The 8,969-nt window shown below is 39.5% G+C and overlaps 1 protein-coding gene across 2 annotated transcripts; it reads right to left on the bottom strand.

Moving 5' to 3' along the window:
- Positions 1 to 102: 102 nt before the first annotated feature.
- On the bottom strand, positions 103 to 4,481 carry LOC311117624 (T-box transcription factor TBX2b). 2 transcript variants are annotated; one of them, XM_084192559.1, is made up of 3 exons: positions 3,215 to 4,481; positions 1,909 to 2,185; positions 103 to 473 (listed from the first exon to the last, which is right to left on the bottom strand). In XM_084192559.1, exons 1-3 carry the CDS (start codon positions 3,571 to 3,573, stop codon positions 306 to 308), a joined length of 804 nt encoding a protein of 267 aa, XP_084048685.1. In that variant the 5' UTR covers positions 3,574 to 4,481; the 3' UTR covers positions 103 to 305. The 2 variants fall into 2 exon arrangements, with proteins under 2 accessions (XP_084048685.1, XP_084048686.1); XM_084192560.1 differs by having other exon boundaries at positions 1,918 to 2,185.
- Between the last annotated feature and the right edge of the window lie 4,488 nt (positions 4,482 to 8,969).

Here is an 8,969-nt window from a genome sequence, read left to right as displayed (position 1 = left end):
ACTGTAGGCTAAACTGGTTACATAAGGTTAACCCTAACATTTGACAATGACGACCAACATGCGGTTTGATTGGGCAGGTGCATTTAGTCCTACAGATAAAAAAACCCATAAATGAGCCAACTTTTCACAGCATAAAAACAAACAAAACTAAAACTAAATTGAACCTCAGATTAACCCATTGCTGATAGAAAATCGTGGTATTTATGTGAATATAGGCCCAACCTCTAATGCCGAGGTAATTTCATGGTCTCGAACATTCACGTAGCCTATGTTAAATTCCACTGTATTGTACTGTATTGTATAGGCTACCGTATTGCATAGCTTACCTTGTCGTTTTGATAAGCTGTGACAGCGATGAAGTCTGTCTCTGGGAACACATATGTCCTGAACGTGCTGTAAGGGAGCTTCAGGATGTCGTTGGCCCTCACGATATGAAACCTGGGCTGGTATTTGTGCATGGAATTAAGAATCGTCTGTGGATAGAAGGAAAAAAATGAATTATTAGCATTTCATCGACACCATATGATGCTAGGCCTATCTCAAAATAACTCTTAGGGCCATAAGTGATTAATACAATACAATAATGTACATCACATGAGATTAAAATATGTTATTATTATTTCTTATAAAAAAGTATTATTCATAACAGTGAGTAGGTCTATTCAGAATTGGCCTACAGCGTATTCTTAGAATGCAAGAGAACACACCTTTGGTCAACATAGATCGAGATACAAAACAGTGTTAAAGATAAACATTTAATGTAATATTTGCATTATCATATCTTCTGGCTAATCTACTGGGTATCTGATAACATTTATAACACATGTATATTCTATACATTCATTAACTACTACAACACGTAGGCCTATACACACTGGCTGGATAATTAAAGGCCTAGATCTATCAAAACACTGTCTGCAACATTTAGCAAAAACGTCTGGATGCATCTGGCATGTAAATGTTAAATTTGTTTACAGTCGGTTTGTTTGCACATAGGTTTATGAGCATTGAACGAACACACGCTGTAACACTGCAGCTTCTCTCTATATAGCCTACTTTCTGAGGCATCCATCATTTTCCTCTTCTTCGCGGTTTATTTTTACAGTAGGCTACAAACAGCACTTTAGGGACCGACGGCGAAACATGAACAGGAACGGCCTTCGAGTTCGAGTACAGGCTACATCCACACATTGTTTTTATTCCACGCTGCTTAAGCTGGCTCAAAACAGTGAGGCTAGGTCAGAATAAAGCTATCAAAACTACGTCAAAGGACGCCACAGAGGCTCGCCGGATCCAAGCCGATTTCCACTCTGCCCAGTTTCCTTGACCAGATTTCTGACTCTCATAATCCCCATTTCTCACGAACTCCCTCTTCGCTTATTTGAGGCTTTAAAAAAATAGCAAATCTAATACTTTAATCATGATTTCAATCCTCTTCCACAATCGTGTAAAACTCAGTTTTATAAATGTGTAAATGCGTAACATTAGCATACTATATCTACCAACAACAAGAGCATTCATGATATTAGATGTATAGTCTACTTTTATGGAGCTTTAAACAAAAATATATTGGGAGATCATATTTGGAAACAGGCCTATGTCGACATTGAGTTGAACAGTTTCCTTCCTGCATGTCGACAGTGGCAACAGCGTGGCAATACTAAGCCATACATATATATAGTGAAAAATACAGTGCCAATACGTTAGCCCTACTAAAATAATGTTGCAAATAGAATGAGAGTATTCAAGAACTATAGAAATATCTCGCTCAAAACATCCAACAGTGTGTCTTTAAATACACTGTGTTACTCCATAACCTAAAACATATTCTGTATAAAATGTGTGTCATTTATTATTATTAATCAGAAATACAATTGCGTGTTTAAATGTAAATAAAAGTCAACATACAGTACTTACAAATCCATGCTTGTCCGAGATATTGTTGGTCAGCTTCAGTTTATGAAAAGCAACAGGCTTGGCCATCCACTGCTCTCCCGTAGCCGGGCTGTCCGGGTGAATGTACATTCTTTTGGGCATCTCCGGATCGGCCTTTCCCGCTACCATCCAGCGAGAATTGTGGAACTTGTAACGGCAGTCGTCGGCAGCGACTATATCCATCAATAGAATATACTTGGCTTTTTTATCAAGACCATTTATTCTGACTTTAAACGGAGGAAACATTCTCCTGGAAGACAGACAAATATGCGTGGAATTAACTCCATGTAGGCTTATTCATAAAAATATGACATTTAATGTTGTCAGACAAGACCCAGAAATCTGGCAATACCATTGTAATAACACGTCAATAGGCGACTGGCTCTCTCCTTTGTGTCCAGGGAAAATGCAACACTATTTAATCGATATAGGCAAATTATAAAGTAATATTAATTGACAGAACTGTTCTTCATAATAAAATAATTCCATCGAATTATATACATGCAACTTTGCAAATACCATGATAGTTGTAGGCCTAATAGCCAAAAGTATTCTGTATTTATTTTCTATTGTTGATTATAATATTCCGGCATTCGTCTGTAATCAGCCAAGTGAAATATATTTATGACATGACACAATCACTTAGGTTAAATCACAATCCTCTTTTTCAAGTCTGGCAGTCTGTTTACGAAATCCAGAAGCTCAACTGTCATGACAGAATGCAGTTTGATCCATATACTGGTCTCGTTTTGCTGACTAAAGCCAGGGGAGTTTTTCCCCCCTCTCTGGCAAGACTACTAGCCTAAACTCAAAACGGCTTGTCTTAATGCAGTCTACATTTTCAAAATATTGCAAATATTGATCCTTTACGGTCCAAACTTGATTATAACTTGATTATAATCGTGCCATCGAAACTAAATAAAATGCTATCAGTCAGGTCACAACAGTAAAGAAAACTGTGATTGTATTTATCACTTTTAAGTTAAATAATTAACTTATTTCGATGATAAACTAGGCCTATAAATTAAAGAACAGACAATAGACTACAATGAAAAACACAATCACATCGAGCCAGTCTAGCCTACAGCAGGCCCTGTAATATTATTTCGCTGTAATCTTGCTGTAGCGTTACAGAATAAATCTGAACACAAAGCCTATACAGTATGGACAATGTTTGTCCCACCAAGATTTACATGCTATAATCGCCATTGATGGACAGAGAATAACCATGACGCTGTAGTCAGCCTCGCTGGCAATAATTATCAGAGCGCACTCTCACCTTCCAGATTTGGTAATAACCATCTCTGTTCCTATTTTGTGAAACTGGTCCCATAGATCCTTGGCCTCCAGTGTGACTTTAGGGTCGTCTTCTACCTCTTCCTCAGGCTCCAGGCTCTTCAGGCTGCGGAGATGAGCCGCCTGGTGGTGGTGGCTGAGAGCCGGGTGGAGCCCTACCTCCGCTGCTCCGACGAGATGGTCGGACATGGGCTTAGTGAGAGCCGCGTGAGGCAGAGTCAGAGTCGGGAAGAAGGAAGGCTGCGCCGCCGCTAGGAAAGCTGACATGGAGAAGTCGGTCGGCCGGTGAGCGTGGAAAGGGTGATAAGCCATGGCAGTCCCTGTGAAAACTGGATCTCTCATCGGTGCATCCAAAATATCGAAGTGAAATTATGATATACAGTGATATTCTCCCCCCTCGGCAAAAACAGTAGGTCAGTTTCCAGAATAATGTATTGTTATTTCTGTAAGAAGTATACAGAAGTAATTTCGAATACGGTGCCAGATAGCCTATGAATAGACGGGTTATAGACGGTTATTAGCAGAAAAAAACTGAATTGATAAGAACTAGCCTATACTACACGTAAACTCCCGTTGCTGGTACTTCCACGAAGTGCAGTAACAATATCAGTCGAAGATAGAGAAGCAGCGACGCTTTGAGAGTGCAGTAACAATATCAGTCAAAGATAGAGAAGCAGAATCGGGGTTTCCTTCTTTCTCCCCACCAGTCGCTTTGAGAAAAATAAGATGTGTCTCTCTGAAGGCTGGAGCAATCATTCCACACGGACACGGAGTTGAAATGGTTAGATCTTGCCCTGTTCACTGAAGAACTGTGACTATCTCACATGTCCTTCCTGCCTCGATCCCAACACTAATGAACCAAGCCCCTTTGATTGCTGATTTTACGCTTTCTGGACCAATTGTGGGCCTCTATAGGCGTGGTTTTGACAGCTCCTGCCAGACTCGAAGAGAGGGGGGTGGACAATAAGGTGTCGGAAGCATTAGCAGTAAGAAAACATGTCAACAGAATAAAATATTAACCAATGACAGGAAAGCTCTGGAAATCCCACCCCCATCTCCAAGCCAAACACCGGGTCAGCCCTCAATTCTTGACCGGTGGAGGCATCACCTCGGTCGGCTTGCGCTTTATACTTTCGACGAGGTGCATAACTCCAGCCCAGAAACAGTGCCCGAATTGATAGCCTACGTGTATTGCTCTATAGTCGCTTTCATGATAGCCTAGAGGTAGGCTAAATCATGTTAGTAGGCTATACCGGTGATTGATTTTTTAAAGCATGAAGATTCACAAATAGATTCGTTGTGGTTCCATTCCATGTGAAGATTATATTGTCAGTTTAGGTCCTCGTCATTTTGACCTCATAGCCATTCTATCTGGTTTCGTTTGTTTAGAAATCCGCGTGCAGGTTTATCTGTTTAAGTGTGTATCGTGGTTTGGCCATAATAGTATACAGTTCCATCACTGCTTGTGCGTAATGATAGACTGATAGACAGATGATAGACAGACTATGCTGAGACGGAAAGAGAGTCCACAGCCTCCCGTACATGAATGGTAGGCTATCGGACTCGATTTAGTGATTATATTTCAGGGCTGTCGATTTCCGTGACTCGCTGCTGTTTTGTGAACGCTTCACCGCAAGGACAGCGACTAATAAACCGGACATTGCCACTTTAAAAACAGCCCCGGGTCATTCGAAAAGCGCAGCACCAGATGCTGCATCGAAGCAAGAAGAAACGAAAACAGATGAATGAATGAATTTCGAGAGCAAACTCTACAGATAGAACGCGGTGAGTGCTTGCTTATAGCCTTACAGAAACTAAATATATATTGTTTTTCTGACGTGTAACCTATGTCCTCTTCACTTGGTTTTAGGCACAATAAATTATTCATGCACACGCTATAACCTACGCAAAGTGAATTATTGTACATTCACTGTATTTGATTGCCTTATATCCTAAATAGTGAAAATAATAATACCAGGAATAACCTGACGTAGCCTATCGATAGCTCTCTGATACTATACTGTATAGACGTAGGCTATTCCTTTTATTATAATATGACCTTCGCTCTCATTTTCAGCATAAACTGACACAGCAATGAGATGATTTATAATAGATTGTCATGGGGGCAGTCTCTCTTCTGCGCGTGAGGGCACAACAGCGTCCTGACTCGCCTGGGCAGTTTGTTGGTGTCAAACCACATACAAGTACATAACACACTTCAGACCATTGCAACGACCCCTACGGCGACCGGACCAGAAACTCGGTCTCGGTACTGTTGTGTTGTACCTTTAAGAAATCCATTCTGTGGACCCTTGGCTTGATTAACTTGGATTCAGTTGGTTAAAGAGCCGTTTGGCGCCAGTCGGCTGACTCACCACAATAAGAGCAGACTCTTGTCACTTCATATTTACCCTAAAATCCTACCAGCAGCGAGCGCCCTCCAATCCCCGTCGCCATCCACGCCAAAGCTGCGGCGTATGCCTCGAGTTTTTGGGCTGAGAATGCTCTTTCGGAGTGATTATTACTTTGCATCAAAATATGAGAAATTTGATATACACGGAACAGTCTGCCCAGAAGTTGATCCGACGCAGACTAGTAGAACCGGTTCCGCTATAGCTCAATCCAGAACATCTTCACTTCGACATAAAAACTGAAACAACAACTAATAATCCTTCCGAATAAATTCGTCAGATACAAACCACACATTTCCGATTAACCATTTTATCGCCGACTGAGTCGGTGTTTTGTGTATGTCTACATTTCTTCCATATCAGTGTTCGCACATCTCCATTTGCATTAGTGTCAATAGAATATTACACATTCCTTTCCAAGTGCATGTTGAGAGCTTGAAGGATTTACATTAGATGTTAATTATTATTTTATTTTTAAATAACGGAATGAAATGAAATGTAATCTATGCTTAAAAGTAGCCTACTTTTGAGAGTTTCACACATTTTGAATGGTATAAGGTGCAATAGCTATTGGCCTTGTTTTGTGGTCTGTTCTAGGTTATATGGCTATCTTACTATCTTATTCATATGATCTGATTAGTAATCTATCACTAATGGACAAATAAAAGAATAACCACCCTGTAGAATGTGCATTGGTGGTAAGAGGGGAGACACTTGTTGCTTATATCTGAACGTGAAAATCCCAGCAAAATCCAGGACGGTGTTTTAAACGTATAAATTCCGAAGAAACTAGAGACAGTGGAATATTTTTGGAACATTGATCACTTGTTTTTGCAGACCTACCCTATTAAAAACTGATTGATGTCACTATGCACTGTGCAATAAGATAAAACGAATTTATATTTATTCCTAAAATAATTTTGCTTCCAATACCATTTATTATTATTTTTAATCTGAGAGACATTCTATAAATGGTTTTATAGACTTCTTATCACACTCACGAGCAGAATATAACGTGTAGGCAGGCCTTTATCAGTCTTGATCTGAATAACTTATTCTGCACAACTTAATCGGAATCTTTATGTTGTGGCCTAACTTACAGGAATCAGGTAAACTGTGATTCTTTATTTCATTTCTAGTACGAACAATATAATCAGAATAATGGGAAATTGTTGAAACCCTGTAGAATTCTTGTTCTTATAATAGGTTAAGGGTGGTCAATTATGCATAATTGAGAAGGATATAACATTTGTCTAGTACTTTTCTAGCTCATTAGGCCCAGCATGTTTAATCATTTAGTTTTGTGAATACAATGTTCTTAAACCTTTGAAATTACAGTTATGGAATGTATTATGTATAGGGCTACAGTTTCAGTGGTATTTAACATTAAGCCTATTTCAGATCTATTTGATTTAGCTTGAGTTAAGGATAACATGTTTTTATAAATCTCACATTTTTTAAAGCACTACGCTTCCTTTTTCAAACAACCTGGTAAGTCTTTGTACTTGTCGGTCATGTTTTTCGTCCTTTATAGGCTATACATTCAACTAGTGGTCGACTGAGTCATTCAGTAGCCCAGTCAGTGAAATGAAGTGCATTCTAACAGACGCTATACTGCTGCTAGACTATATAGAAGACTCATCGTTAAAGCTTAGCCTACTTACACAGGTTCAAGTTAGGGAGAAGAAATATTCTGAGCGGAAAAAGATCAGCACCACATGGAGAATGTTAATGGTTTTCTATGTATATACTTAAACAACTAATTACATCAACAACGGGTTTGCAATTACGCTCCATTTATTTGATCCGTGTACATACCCTCCATGTAGTGCCTTCAGAAAGTATTCACACCCCTACTTTTTCCATATTTTGTTGTGTTACAACCTGATTTAAACATTTATTACATTGAGATTCGGTGTCACTGATCTCCACACAATACCCCATAATGTCAAAGTGGAATTTAGTTTGTAGAAAATGTTCGAAATTAATAAAAAAAAATGAAAAGCTGAAATCTCGAGTCAGTAATTATTCAACCCCTTTGTTATGGGAAACCTAAATACGCTCAGGAGTAAAATTGTGCTTAACAAATCACATAATAAGATGCATGGACTCATTCTGCGTTCAATAATAGTGGTTAACAGAATTGTTGAATGACTACCCCATCACACATACAATTATCTGTAAGGTCCCTCAATCGAGTAGTGAATTTCAAGCACAGATTCAACCACAAAGACCAGAGAGGTTTTTCAATGCCTTGCAAAGAAGGGCACCGATTGGTAGATGGGTAAAAAAAATTAAAAAGCAGACACTGAATAACCCTTTGAGCATCGTGAAGTTATTAATTACACTTTGGATGGTGTATCAATACACCCAGTCACTACAAGGATACAGGCGTTCCTTCCTAACTCAGTTGCCTGAGAGGAAGGAAACTGCTCAGGGGTTTCACCATAAAGCCAATGGTGATTTTAACAGCCCAGCTTAAAACAGTTACAGAGTTTAATGATTGTGATATGAGAAAACTGAGGATGGATCAACAACATTGTAGTTACTCCACAATGACAGAGTGTAAAGAAGGAAGTCTGTAGGGAATAAAACAATTCAAAAACATGCATCCTGTTTGCAACATGGCACTTAAGTAATATTGCAAAAAATGTGGCAAAGAAATTAACTTTTTGTCCTGAATACGGAACGTTGTATTGGATTTGCCCTAAACATAACACATCACTGAGTTCCAGTCTTCATATTTTCAAGCATGGTGGTGGCTGCATCATGTTATGGGTATGCTTTTCATCGGCAGGACTAGGGAGTTTTTTAGGATAAAAAGAAACGAAATACAGCTAAGCACAATCAAAATACTAGAGGACAACCTGGTTCAGTCTTCTTTCCAACAGACACTGAGATACAAATTCACATTTCAACAGGACAATAATGGTGGCAGGTAGCCTAGCTGTTAAGAGTGTTGGACCAGTAACCAAAAGGTCGCTGGTTCGAATCCCTGAGCCGGCAAGGTGGAAAAACCTGCCATTCTGCCCTTGAGCAAGGCAGTTAACCCCTAACAACTTCTCCTCCCGGGCGATGACATAGACGTCGATAAGGCAGCCCCCACGCTTCTCTGATTCAGAGGGGTTGGGTTAAATGCGGAAGACACACTTCAGTTGAATGCACACTTCAGTTGAATGCATTCAGTTGTGCAACAGACTATGTATCCCTAAAACACAAGGCCAAATCTACACTGGAGTTGCTTACTAAGACTACATTGAATGTTTCTGAGTGGCCTAGTTAATCTATGGCAAGACTTGAAAATGGCTTTCTAGCAATGATCAACAA

Source organism: Coregonus lavaretus (assembly GCF_964263955.1).
Source record: "Coregonus lavaretus genome assembly, contig: HAP1_SCAFFOLD_7049, whole genome shotgun sequence".
NCBI lineage: Eukaryota > Metazoa > Chordata > Actinopteri > Salmoniformes > Salmonidae > Coregonus > Coregonus lavaretus.
Note: the sequence above shows the minus strand (reverse complement) of the source record. Positions and strands in the feature narration are given on the sequence as shown.

What these genes read in the sequence shown, in the direction of transcription:
- LOC311117624 (XM_084192559.1), bottom strand. Translation starts at nt 3,573, where the DNA reads ATGAGAGATCCAGTTTTCACAGGGACTGCCATGGCTTATCACCCTTTC. An exon ending in GTTATTACCAAATCTGGAAG is followed by an intron (nt 2,186 to 3,214) that starts GTGAGAGTGCGC and finishes TCTGTCTTCCAG; the next exon opens with GAGAATGTTTCCTCCGTTTA. An exon ending in AGCATGGATTTGTAAGTACT is followed by an intron (nt 474 to 1,908) that starts GTATGTTGACTT and finishes TTCTATCCACAG; the next exon opens with ACGATTCTTAATTCCATGCA.